This window comes from Camellia sinensis, chromosome 3, assembly GCF_055761805.1.
Source record: "Camellia sinensis isolate YWXY chromosome 3, ASM5576180v1, whole genome shotgun sequence".
In the NCBI taxonomy this organism is placed as follows: domain Eukaryota; kingdom Viridiplantae; phylum Streptophyta; class Magnoliopsida; order Ericales; family Theaceae; genus Camellia; species Camellia sinensis.
In genome coordinates, this window is record NC_138963.1 from 164819443 (window position 1) to 164832893 (window position 13451).

A 13451-nucleotide genomic window follows, 5' to 3' on the forward strand; every position below is an offset into this window, starting at 1 on the left:
TGGTTCAGATCATAAAAATAAGTCCATAATGCACCTCAAATTGAGGTATAACCAAGTTTGAGCCTCAAAATTTGTAACCTTTTAGACATTTACTTGTTATTTATTCTTGTCATTGTATGATTCGCACATACTATGAATTCAACTTAAGAGGGTTTGAATGTGTAATGCATGTAGATCTTTTTTCACAATTCTCATATGAATAAAATATGGATTTAGAGAATTGATTAATCAAATTGGAATTATTTTAAAGAAAATTTAGTCAAAACTCTTCCATTGGACCCTTGCTAACAGAAAAGGACAATCCAATTTATTTTACTTCATAAATCCCCTAAAGGGGAGGCACATAATTGAAAAAAGACAAAGTAAAAGTATCATTTTTTTCGTCTTAGACAATATTACCAGAGTAATATGTTATTATGAGATAAAATAACAATGTTATTATCAAAGAGAGTAACATACTATTATTTACATCAATTTCAACGGTAATAATTGCTATTATTTTTTTAAATTTTTTTTATAGTTAACATAAATATTATTTGATAAATCTTGACGAGAAAATTCTAAAAATACTAATTTTATTAAAAACCAATATGTAGATCAAAATTATATTATTTTAAAATTTAATATATTGATAATAATAATAATAAGTATTGGACTTTTTTTTAAAAAAACTTTTTGTATTTATCTTTAATTTATTAAAATTTTATTATGAGAGAATTTTGATCAAAATCCCCTCTATTTTAATGGATGGGATCATCAGTTATTTAACGTCATCTATTTTGGGCGTTATAACTCAATAATGTCAAATAAAATATTAAATAAATTAACAATTTTATCTATCGAAAACTATTTAACTTGTAATTTGGATTAAGCAAACTAAATTAATAATTTTACAGTTAAAAATACAAGAAAATGATATTTAAATAATTTTTATTATAATTAATTTACTTTTTATTTGATACTTCAATTTAAATTATTTTAATAATTTTTTTATTTCAATGTATATTTAAATAAATTTTAACAGATGCACAAGTACGATAAAATATGGAAAAGAAAAAAAAATTGACAAAGTATATTTTTGAATATATAGATCCCGTATTAAAAGTTGGCTCTAAATTCGAAAAAGCCACGTACATATTACATATAGTTCAGAACATAAAACTTGATGCATTATGATGCTTACACATTTTGGGGATCAAAGCAGGGCCACTTCTTTATTGAAAATCCAGCTGAAGCTCGCTCCATGCGGCTCCATCATCCGCGCCCTCTCATCGGCTCGCTCCTGCAGCTTCCTAATCCTAGGTGCTAACCCACACACGAAGTCCTGTGCACGCCTTCCCTCAGCATTCAACTCTTCCAGTTTCTCCAATCTCCACCGTCCAATCAAAAATTCGAGAATGTCTGCGTAATCATCGGCAGTGTAAACCCCTAATCTCTGTGCCACTGCAGAGAAGTGCTCGAAGAGCTTTGGGTCACGACCATCGTACATAAGGTGGGCTGGCATGGTGATCTTCTTCCGCATCATGTCTGATATGGCTATCATGGCCCCACTTGGGTCCACCTCGAGGAGCTTCTCGACGATCCGAGCGTAGGCGTTCTCGTGGCGCTTTTCGTCTGATGCGATTGTTCCACATATGCGCGCAAGCACTGGATCCCCGCTCTCCTTGGCTAGGCGCGCCGTGTTGCCGTGAGAGATGAACGTGGCGCGCTCTTGGAATGATGTGTACACGAAGCCCAAGTACGGATTGTTTTCTGTCCCGGGGTCCTGTCAAGCACAAACAATATTATTATATGCATTTTAGTTTTAGGGTTGCAAAATAGGTAGGCATGGAAATGGATAACCTATCTATGGGTATTTATGGAGATCCAACCCATATGTATGGATTTTTTTCTTTTTTCTTATCCGTTGGGTAGGGTAAGTGATATTCTTTAAATATCCACAGGGGATGGGTACCCACTAATTTCCCCCATATGTTTTTTTGTTTTTTTTTTTTTTTAAGGTTCACAACTAATTTTTATTTATTTTTTAAAGATTCACAACCAAAGCTAAATATGTATTTAATCTTATTTTATTTTATTTTATTTAGATGAACAACAAAATCAAATACACATTAACTAACATTATCACATTATTCTTGTCAAATTTTATGTACATCTAAATTTTTTAAAATTTATTTAAAAAAATTCTATTTCTATAAAAAATTTGATTCGAATCGTGAATCGAAATGATCTCGAATCGAATCAAATTATGAATCATAAAAATTTGATTCGATCACTTTTCAGCATTAATCAAAAGATGCAAAGGCAGTAAAGACGATAATTTTTTTCTTTTAAATACAAGACCCATCATGCAATTCACTAGTATATGCATCATTGCCAAGCACGGTTTTATGAAGTCAGGTAAGAACAAAAGCAGAGAAACAGTGTGACTGTTATCCATTGGTTGTGAATTTTTTTTTTTTAAAAAAAAATGGTTGTGAATCTTTAAAAAAATAAAAATAAAAGATAAAAAGAGATTGAATGTATATTTAGTTTTAGTTATGAATCTTTAAAAAAAATAAAATAAAATAAAATAAATTGTGAACCTTAAAAAAAAAATTAAAAAAAAAAGAAAAAGATTGAATGTTTATTTAGCTTTGGTTGTGAATCTTAAAAAAAAAAAAAAATAGTCAAGTTGGGTTGGGGAATATCCAAACCCATTAGGAGATTGGGAGGGTGGTTGGAGAATATCCAAACCCATTAGGAGATGGGTAGGATAGTACCAATGGAAAATGGGAAATGGGGAATGGAGAAAAATAATTATAGGGGAATGGGGATGGAGAATTAATACCCATCCCATTAACCCCCGTTGCCATCCCTAAAAATAGGAGGTTTTTTTAAAAAAAAAAAAATTCTTAGATATTAAAATTTTATAAAATAAATAATATATAATATTTTTATAATAATTAGAATCATTCAATATTTTATACAGAATATTTATGCTCGATTTAGATAAATTTCAATCTCAACATATTATAGAGAAGTTTTATCAAAAAATTTTATCAAAAGACGTTAACTAATAAAAATATATATATATATATATATATATATATCTTGAACTCCTTCCACTATACAAACTTAGAAAATGATATTTCACTAATTTTTTTTACAAAATATGATTGAAAAATACTATAAATTTGAGATAATGACATTAATGTTTGTTTTAATAAGATTAAATTTATTAAAATTAATATAAATATGTATGTTAAATATAATGAATTAGAGTGAAATATATATTCTAGTATCAAAAAATTAATAATATCATTTTTTATTTATAAAGTTAACAAATATTAAATTTTATATGAATTAAAACATTAAAAGATTATTACAATTATGTTAAAATTATAAAATTATTTATACTTTTTTCAAAAAATTTAAAAGAGATCAGTGCAATTTACTCAAATAAAATAGGAACAATTACAACAAAAAATATTCCCAAGATTTGAGCATGTAACAAATCAAAGAAAAAAAATATTTAATCATTAAAATATCATTTTATTAAGTTTAATGTCTAAAATACATTAAAAAATTTTTTTTATCCATTTTACTTAATAAAGATAGATAAATATTTAGATTAAAAATAAATCAATATTTTAATTTTTAAATTGATTGAATTTAAAATTGAAGGTTTATTATAAAGCTCAAACCTGGATTATTTTATTTTTTTTTCTTTTTGGTAATTGTTCTAATCAAATATTATATTTCCTTAAACACACAATAGATACCAACTAGGTACTTACCATGCCAGATCCAATTAAGTACTGCACGGTTTTCTCAACCATCAACATATCAACCCGACCCGAGAGATACAAAAACGTTCGGAGCAAATCACCATGGCGCTTCTCCTCCGCAGTCCAGGACCGGGTCCATACGGCCCACGGGCACAAACTCGCCCCGGTCTCATCTCGGACCCCATCAAGCGTGTTGATCATGGTCTGGTACGTGGGCAATGCATCTTCCGTGATCATATCACCCACGAGCACCACAAAGTACTCGTCGGGCAGCCCAGCTGTCCTCTCTCGGAGGGTCCGAACCTCATCGGTGAATGCGTCGAACGGTAATGTCGGGTCGGGTAAGAAATCCTGGGGTTGCCAGCACTGGTCGACGGGCTTGAGGAGGGGTAGGACCCATTGGGAGGCCCAGCTCTCCAGTGACTTGAAGACTTCTATTTTTTCAGGAGGCATTGAGTGGGTCATCTGACGACGTAATCTTGGTGTTGGTGGTGATGCTACGGCGGAGATGGGTTGTAGCCGCCGCCGGAAAGTGAGAGAAGGGTGGTTAGGAGGGGTGGAGAGGTGGTGGTTGAGGATGTGGCCAGGTGGGCTCCATGCTAGAGGGTGGCTGAAGCGTGATAGTACTGAGGACTGCATGGTTAGCCTTTTCACCCCTCTCTCTCTCTCGCTATGTCTGTGGTTCTGGGCTGTGCAGAGTTGCTGTTTATATTTATAAGAAATTATGTTATTTATTTGACCTTTCATCTGCTTTATATTACAGTTATGCCACAGAGATCAATTTTGCATGGGATAAATTACAAATACATCTTAAGTTTTGCTTAAATGTTTTGAAAAATTGTAAATATTTCTTTACAAATGAATTGAAAAAATAAAAATTTTAATATTTTTTTATATAATAATAAAATTATTTGATTTATTAATTAAAATATATTTATAACATTGTTAAAAAAATTTAATTGATTTGTTGATTTATTAACAAAAAAGATCATTTATTATGAAATTAAAAATTTTAAAAAGCGAAATGTAATTTCCAGAGCCATAGGACGCAACTCATATTTTAAATAAATCTTAAAAACCATATTTGTAATAAGTATTTCTGTTTAAATTAGCAAATAATCCTTCCTTATAAAAAAAAAAAAAAAAAAAAAAAACTTCTTTCAAAATTATTTTCAAAAATAAAAAATTTGAAAATGAGGAGCTCAATCCATAAATCCATAAATGTTTTTCCATGCTCATGTTTAATCAAAGCGTAAACTTCTTTATCAGTGAAGTTTCTTGAAAATCATATGTGAAGTTTTGAATTGAATTTTATTTTTATACGAATAAAATGATTTATAAGTAAAAGGATTTACAACTACTTTTTATTTGTAATCCATCAGTATTTAAACCGAAATATTTTTTTTAGGAAATAGTGTGGCACTAGTGATATATATTTTTTGTTAATATAAAAAATAAATAAACAAAGGATAAATTACAAATATACCCAATGAGAGATTTGTTTAAAATATAGATTGTCTTATGTGATTTTGAAAATTATAAATAATGTATTGTGAAATTTTTTATTTAACAGCATTAACAGAAAAAAATAAAATTTTTGACTAGTCTCTCTACTATATAATAATAAAATTATTTGAATTGTTAATTAAAATATATTTTTAATATCAGTAAAAATTGTTAATTGACTTGATAATTTATTTATACAATGGTCATTTGTTATATGACTATAAACTTAAAAGAACGGGATATAATTTTTAGAATTACATAAAATAATTTGTATTTTAAGTAAATCTCATAAAGTATATTTGTAATTCATCCATAAATAAATAAATATAATGATTTAAAAAGTGTTTTTGTTTGTATTTGACCTGTATAAGGGTTGCTTTAGGAAGTCGGTTAAAAACTAGTATTTTAATTTAATTTTTTTTTTAAAATATGTAGAAATATAAAGAGGTGTTGTGATCTAAAAGAGATTAAAAACTAAAAAGTTGGCTTTTAATCTCTTCTTAGAATAGGCCAAAATACATAATACTCTTTCCATCTCAAAATAATATCATTTGGGAAATCTAATTTTTTTTTGGTAATATAATTATTGTAATTTAAAAATATTAATTTTTTAAAATTATTCTTTGATAGTATGTTTTTTAAAGAATATTAATTGTCATAATTATATTTTTTGTGTTATTAATAAATTTTAAAAAAAAAAGTATAATAAAAAATTTATATCATTTTAATTTTTAATTTTTATAAAAAATTATTATTTTAAAATAATAAAAAATAAATTAAGAGACTAATATTTTAAAACGAGAGGAAATAATTGGAGGTATGTTGTTGTGTTGGTGAAACTATGGGTGCAGTGGTTTTGAGAGAGAGAGAGAGAGATTTAAGAAGAGCAAAACTGTGGGTCAAAAAAAAAGGGGGGCAGTTATGTAGAAAGTGAGTGAGGTGAGGTGGGAAGATCTGATTATACCTTGGCGCATGTGTTTGAATTGCTTGCTGGGTTTGTGACACACACGGTATATATACATCCAAACATCAAAAACATTCAATCTTAAAAAAACATCAAAAACATTCAATCTTAAAAAAAACATCAAAAACATGTTTGGCAGCAAAACCAACAAACCTCTTTAATTATATTATATGTATGCCCTTTTTTCTTTTCTTTATTTTGTTTTGAGCAAAAAATATATATAAAAATTGTTAAAAAATTATCTACTATTTTACTCTTTGCATGAGACGCCCACAACACATGTAAAAGAGAAAGTGATAGATACATTTGTTTTTAATTTTTTATTTATATTTATAAAAATTTTATAAACTCAAATAAAATTTATTTAGTAAAATTTTTGATTTATAAATCAGTGGTCTCAGTTTATAAATTTGGCCAAAAACTGTAAACTCAAAAAATGTGTTTCCGTTTTGAGTTTTGAGTTTTGAATTTTTTTATTTTTACCACCCAACCCTAGCCATCACCCGCCACCATTTTCCACCACCGTCTTCCGCCACCACCACCCATTACCCACCCCCCACCACTACTATTTTCCACCACCGTCTTCCGCCACCACCACCCACCACCCACCCCCCACCACCCACCACCACCTACCACTACCACCCACCACCCACCTACCACCACCACCCACCTGCCACCCACCACCACCTACCACCCACCTGTCACCCACTCGCCACCACCACCCATCCCTCGCCACCACCACCACCACCACCACCACCCACTACCCACCTGCCATCCACCCGCCACCACCCACCACCCGCCATTACCATCCACCGCTCGCCACCACAACTCACCACCTACTTGCCACCACCACTCACCACCTACCTGCCACCACCATCCACCGCCCGCCACAACCAGCCACTTGCCACCCATCCGCCACCACCACCCACTACTCACCACCACCACCACCACCACCATCACCCACCATCCACCTGCCAACCACCTGCACCCACCACCCACCACCCACCACCCACCACCACCACCACCACCACCTACTCGCTACCACCCACCACCCGCCACCGTCACCCACACACCCGCTACCTACCCGCCACCGCCCGCCATCCACCACCCACTTGCTACCACCACCACTACCCACTCGCTACCACCCACCACCGTCACCCACCCACCCATCATCACCACCCGCCACCACCACCCACTTGCCACCACCCGCTATCTACCACCCATCTGCCACCATCACTCACCATCCGCCGCCACCACCACCACTACCACTACCCACTCACTACCACCTACCACTCGCCACCGTCAACCACCCAACCATCCACCACCACCACCCGCCACCACCACCCACCCGCCACCTGCCATCCGCCACCCACCACCCACCACCACCACCACCACCACCATCACCCACTCGCTACCACCCACCACTCGCCACCATCACCCACCCACTCACCCACCATCACCACCCTCCACCTACCTGCCACCACCACCCACCATCTGCCACCCACCTGCCACCACCACCCACCACCGGCCACCACTACCACCACCCACTCGCTACCACCCACCACCCGCCACCGTCACCCACCCACCCACTACCACCACCACCACCCACCCACCCACCCGCCACCACCCACTACCATCCGCTACCCACCACCTACCGTCACCACTTTTCACCACCGTCTTTCGCCTCCACTTGTCATTTCTTACTCTTTTTTAAATTTTTAAATTTTTTTTAAACATTTTGTCAATTACCAAATACGTTTATAGTTTATGTTTTTCTAAAAATAAACAAAAAATAAACAAAAATCAATTTATAAAATTTTTGTAAATATAATCTAAAAACGTAAATGTTACCAAACAGACCATTTTAATTTATTTTTTATTTTGTTTTTATTTTATTTATTTATTTTTTTGATAATGGGTTGTCTTGCGCTATTTTACTTGACACAACTTGTGCAACTCAAATTGCAAGTCTTTGATTAGCTACAACAACTGCAATTGCAACTTGTGCACTCAAACTGACTAAATTTACAAAAATGTTCACTAACAATAAAAATTTGGGTGCAACTTGGGCGCCTCAATCTTACTCCAATTTGAATTTTTTTTAATTTAATAATATGTTTTTAAATTTGACAAAAAAAAATTAGATAATAAATTTAGAAGCCCAAATTGTATAAGTTGAGCTTGGGCAGAGATATTAGGCAACCCAAGTTGTATTTATAAATATATAAAAATATTATAGATTATAAATTATTAGTCATTGGATATATTACAATAATTAAAACCATTAAATCATATTCCCTACGTATAATCCTTCCATTCCAAAAGAATAATTCCTTTTGGGAAATTTAATTTTTTTTAGTAATACAATTATTACACTTTAAAAATATTAATTTTTAAAATTATTCTTTGATAGTACAATTTTTTAAAAATATCAATTGTCATAATTACACTTTTTGTATTATTAATGAATTTAAAAGAATGACAAAATAAGAAATTCATATTTTTTAATCATTGATTTTTCAAAAGGGACTAATATTTTGAAACAATGAAAAATGAAACAAGTCTAATTTTGTAATAGTTGAATATGACATATTAGAGTGTTATTTATGACTTGGCTATATATATTGTGGTATTAGTTATAACATTATTTTAATTATGATCCAAGAGTTCTTTAATTATACTTTATGTAGTTTTTGGTTATAATTATCTCCTTTTTTTAGTTATAACTCTCATAAGATTGAACTATAACATTTGTGAAAATCAATCTAACAAATATCATAATTTACCTATGATAATGACCCATACAATTAACACAACACAAAACATTGCCCTTTCTTTTTGCCTCTCAAAATTGTCAAACACAACCTCTCTTCGCACTATCTCCTCATATTTAAATTATGGGTCGAGCTTGTCTCCATTTGGAGAACAAGACTGGATCGTTCAGTCCGGTCTATGAGTCCATTTTGGGTCTCTTTTTGATAATTTGAACCGTTCAATGTGTAAAACTCATCGAGTACTATATTCTTGTAAAAAAATCACATTGATCAGATATCGATAGCTATTTGATCGGATCAGATTTCTGTCAACCGTTTATTTTTTTACCTTTCATTTTTTTATACAAAACTGATATGATCAAATAGCTATCGATATCCGATCAATGTGATTGTTTACAACGATATAGTACTTGACGATTAAACGGTTCAGATTATCAAAACGGAACCCAAAAATGAACCCACAAGTCGGACTAGATGGTCCAGTCTTAATCTCCAACTGGAGACAAGATGGACCGCTAAATTATTTATTTTGATTTATTCATAATTTTACCAAATAAAAAAGTTCTTTATATTGCAACATTTATAAATAAATAAAAAAAATTCAAATCAAAATCACACTTTAGTTGCCTTATTTATTTTTTTATTTTTTTTTAGGGGATTTTGGCCAAAACCTCCTTGGCCCAACATTTTTGTGCATAAAAAATACAAAGTAATTATATCCTACGAAATACCTTCTCTATTAACATAGAAGGCGAATAGACAGATAATAACCAACAGGGGAAAATCCAATTAGCAGAATGGGCCAAGCTATGTATATGCTCGGTTGAAAAGTATAGGCCGAGCTATGTGTGCAATTGAGGGGAATTCACATGGAACAAAGGACTAAACTGCATGTGGAATAGGCCAATCGAAGGATAGTCCGAGCTAATGACACCATCCCCTGTATGGACCGAGCAATATTTTGTCGAGCCGCAGTTGACCGGTTGGACAACTTGAAGTTGAATCGATTGATGGAAGTTGGTAAACGGCCTTGTGCCGGGTTATGGATAGCACAACAAGAGTTGCTACGTGACCCAATTGGAGTGCGAGGAGAAAAACCCGCTGATAGTTGCACGTCAATACCGTTTGGCTGTTTGGCCAAATGTTGTTTGACAGCATTGACACGTACACATGTAAGGAATAGAGAGGGCAGTACATCCACGCATCCAGGAAAGGACGAGCAAAGTAGTGCGCACAAAAGCTATATAAACAACGCAGCGCCTCCGTGCACAGGTCTAGAATCTTGGTTATCAGGGCTATCTGTCTTTGGTCTCTTCTCTCTTTCTCTCTCTAAAAAATGGTGCTAACTTGAACGTCGAAGGGGCTTTCCGACATCACACCCGTCGGGTAACTCATCGTTGTTATGTTCTCAGCTTATTCGGAGTGAAGCAAAGCTTGGACATGAGGAGTACGGACAATGACGAATATTTGCTCCCCGTACAATTGGCGTAGTCTATAGGAACCTTTGACAGACTAAACCTTATCCTCCAAGCATTTCCGACCATTATTTATGGCGAACAACGACGACATTTTGTTGTCCGCCATTGATGGCATCATGCCAGAGTTCGTTCAGCTCAGAGATGGCCTGCTCGCCATTCCAAAAATGGCTAGTTTGGAGACCTCCGCACAAGGACTTCTTAGAGATGCGCGAGACAAGCGTGCAAGGAGTTCCGGGCTTTCTGCCAGCCCAAAAGAGCATCACCAACGACGAGACTCACACACTCAGTACCTGGAAGATAAGCTGAGAGACCAAGATACCAGCATCAAGAATGGCGACGGAGATGGATGCCATGAAACGCCAGATAAAAGGAAAGGGCGTCGTTGGAGTGGGAAATCACAATGAGCACGCCCATTCTCGCCGTTTCGGAGGTCAGAATAGACATCGCACCCTTTCACTCTCCGTTACGAGGAGCTTAAGAGCTAAAGACTACATCGTGCCAGCAGCGATATCTCGTACACAGGACAACAGTTAACATTCCTCATATCTGACGACGGCGTCGAGATATTTACGCTCCGACCGTTCGAAAGACTTGAGGGATGTGTTAGAAGAGCGCACTTGCCGGTGGGAAGCGCAGAGGGTGCCTGCACTACAGCGGCTGGCCCCTAGAAGGCAAGCCAGTGAAGAGGTCACCATGCCACCACCACGCTTGGCAGCACATGTGCCACTAGACAGAGAATTGGCAAGGCTGAGCGTCCCCCGTTTTTCCGTAAAGATTAAAAACACACCGCTCCCCCCCCCCGGGTTCCATCAACCAAAGTTCACGCTCTATGACGGAATGACCAATCCGTACATGCACGTAAGCCACTTCCAATAGGTTATGGTTGGGCACAGGTGAAACGATACACTCATGTGCCTTATTTTTCCATCGAGTTTGGGCGAGTTGGACCTAAAATGGTTCGAGAGATTGCCAAAGAAAAGTATCGAGATATGGCAACAATTGGCGGAGGCATTTGTGACACGATTCAAGACCAACACCAAAACACCCAAAGAAGTCGACCACCTTTTGGGAATCAAGATGGAAACAGGTGACTCCTTGAAGGTGTACGATGCCAAGTATTGGGAGACATTCAATGAGATTCTCGATTGCCCGATGAACCTAGCAATCACCTAGTATAAGCGCGATCTTCCAATCTGTTATCCTAGGTAGGCAACCCAAGAAGAGGGGTGAATTGGGTTATTAAAAAAAAATTACAATATTAAAATTAACACAATATTTAGAATTTTAACAAACAAAAAAAAAACAAAATAATAATTATCAATATAAAAGTAAGAGAGACAGGGATAGAAAATCAAACACTAAGATTTATAGTGGTTCGGCACACCAGACCTACGTCCACTCCCCAAGGAATCTCCTTGAGAATTTCTTTACTATCAACTAAATAAATGCATCACCAAACTTATAGATTTGGCACAGGACTTACTCTTATCTATTGAATCTCACTCAATGATAAATGTCTTACCCTTACAAAATCTCTCACAAAAATAATGAATAAAAATAAGTGGTACTTAAACCCTCTTTTACAATAATTCTCACACAAAGAGTAGATATGAAAGTGTAAGAACAAATGCTACACTTAGATCGGAAAATGAAAGAGCAGAATACCATATACTCAAAATTTTGGAGCACACGGAAATTTCTCTTCAAGTTCTTGATTTTTCTTCACACACAACACTTCTATTTATATACAAGAATATACCCGTTAGAGGTAGGACACTCCTTGCTGACGTCATGGATTACGTGGGCACGCACCTTGACAGACAAAAGGCATCTAAAATCATGTGGCACCCTTTTTCTTTTGTCAAAAATTGTATTTTCTTTGTCCATTTTTTTTTTTATTTGTCAAACCTTATATTTTCTTTGTCCACTTTTTCTTTGTCAAACATTATATTTTCTTTGTCCACTTTTTCTTTGTCAAACATTATAGACAAATCATCAAGGTTTTGAATATATAATTTAATCAACATTTTTTAATATAATATCACTAGCGTATGCCCGTGCCTAAAGGCACGGTGTAAATAATGATGAATAGCTATCATTGGAGCAATTTCCCCTTTACTGAATTACTAAAATTCTATGGCACCACCTTTGTTTACAACAATTAATTTCTTCATTAATCCATCATGGAGATCGACAAATAATGGATCAAAAATAGTGCATGCATTAAGCACTCAGTACAATAAGGCAAACTTATTGGAAAAGAGCTGCAGATCTAATATAAATTATATAGCCTATGTTTGGGAAGTTGGATTTGAGGACTTAGCAAAAGAAGCCAAAGAAGCCAAAAATGTTGGGTTTGAGGACTTAGTAAAAGAAGCCAAAAATATTTTTCAAGTTTCAAAATTATATAATGGTAAATACTGCAAGATAAAAGTCAAACCAGTCATGCACTTCAATGCAATAATCAAACAACATAAAATATAATCATCAAGCCTAATTCATACTGTTTCTTCCAGTTTATCAACTGGGGGTTAGATTATATATATAAAGCTTAAACAGTCAAATGGGAGGTCAGACAAAACAACCCGTGTTCACCTTTCTTTTCTTAAAAATTAGGAAGAAACTTCAATTGGTTGGAGCCCAAGTGTGCCATCAAGAGAAGTAAAAACTTACTTGATTCAGTACATGTGGCAAAAGGGCATAATCAACAAATGCAATTAAGTGCAATTAAGTGCCCTGTAAGTTTTCATAATCAACAATGGAAAAAGGGCATTAAACTTGAAAGAACAATAGACGGGTAATATAATCCTGCTGAATTGTATGGCATTAAACTTGAAAGAACAATTGAAGTTTGGGTTTTAACATAAATAATAAAAGCATGCCAAATATTTTCAAAAACTGGCATGCTTTATTATATAGATACTCATCCATTTCCTAATACTTTAATAATAATGTAGCT

The 13451-nt window shown here is 34.5% G+C and overlaps 1 protein-coding gene across 1 annotated transcript; it reads right to left on the minus strand.

The window, feature by feature from the left end:
* Positions 1-1062: 1062 nt before the first annotated feature.
* On the minus strand, positions 1063-4479 carry FTM1 (Plant stearoyl-acyl-carrier-protein desaturase family protein). The gene is made up of 2 exons (XM_028236489.2): positions 3780-4479; positions 1063-1765 (listed from the first exon to the last, which is right to left on the minus strand). The coding sequence occupies exons 1-2, from the start codon at positions 4407-4409 to the stop codon at positions 1196-1198; spliced, it is 1200 nt and encodes a 399-aa protein (XP_028092290.2). The 5' UTR covers positions 4410-4479; the 3' UTR covers positions 1063-1195.
* Between the last annotated feature and the right edge of the window lie 8972 nt (positions 4480-13451).

Excerpts from the sequence above, each read along its gene's own strand:
- FTM1 (XM_028236489.2), bottom strand. The coding sequence starts at position 4,409 with ATGCAGTCCTCAGTACTATCACGCTTCAGCCACCCTCTAGCATGGAGC. Across the intron at positions 1,766-3,779 it reads ACTTAATTGGATCTGGCATG|GACCCCGGGACAGAAAACAA; the intron begins GTAAGTACCTAG and ends TGTGCTTGACAG.